This window comes from Arachis ipaensis, chromosome B05 (assembly GCF_000816755.2).
Source record: "Arachis ipaensis cultivar K30076 chromosome B05, Araip1.1, whole genome shotgun sequence".
Classification (NCBI taxonomy): Eukaryota; Viridiplantae; Streptophyta; class Magnoliopsida; order Fabales; family Fabaceae; genus Arachis; species Arachis ipaensis.
Window position 1 is genome coordinate 15,176,390 of NC_029789.2, and position 623 is coordinate 15,177,012.

At 47.8% G+C, this 623-nt stretch overlaps 1 protein-coding gene across 2 annotated transcripts in view; it reads left to right on the forward strand.

Annotated features, from left to right (window-relative positions):
* The window catches only part of LOC107643067 (O-glucosyltransferase rumi homolog), a 3,339-nt gene continuing 2,716 nt past the window's right edge, over positions 1-623 (forward strand). Inside the window, exons 1-2 of one of the 2 annotated variants that reach the window (XM_021123130.1) lie at positions 1-150; positions 308-623. In XM_021123130.1, the coding sequence (XP_020978789.1) occupies positions 448-623 (176 nt within the window). In that variant the 5' untranslated portion in view covers positions 1-150; positions 308-447. Of the gene's footprint in view, positions 225-307 lie in introns of both variants that reach the window. The other variant, XM_016346619.2, reaches the window with a different exon arrangement.

Consider the following 623-nt stretch of genomic DNA (forward strand, 5'->3'; position numbering starts at 1 on the left):
AATCTGATCAGAATAGCAGGGATCCATCCATGCAAAGATTCACAGCGCAAAGACACAAGAGACAGTTAGGGGGCCCCATTACTACTGCTACTGCCACTGCCACTGCCACTGCCACTGCCAGCACCGTATGGCGCCCTCTTCTAAACAAGGGTCCTGCTTATACTTCTCTCCTTCTCCTCCTCCTCCTTATTCTCCTCACCGCTCTATTTGTCTCTTCCTTCTGGGTTCGTTAACACTTACTACACTTAATTATTAATTAATGAATGAATTATAGTTAGTTATAAATGATCGATTGTGTTGCATGCAGTCCACGGCTTCTACTGGTGAGCCTGCAACTGTTGTTGCGAACCAAAGCGTAATAGTAGTGCAGAGCAAAATGAGAGAGAAGAAAACCAAGAAACGGTGGTTGAGGCTCAATTGTAGCAGCACCACTGAGAATAACCATACATGCTGGAGGAGAAGAAGGGTAGAGGAGGAGGAGGAGGAGGTGGTGGAAGAGAACAGTACGGTGTGCCCGGAGTATTTGAGGTGGATCCACGAGGACCTTGGTCCATGGAAGAAGAACAAGATCAGGAAGGAGATGGTGGAGGCGGCGAACGCAACAGCACACTTTCGAATAGTGG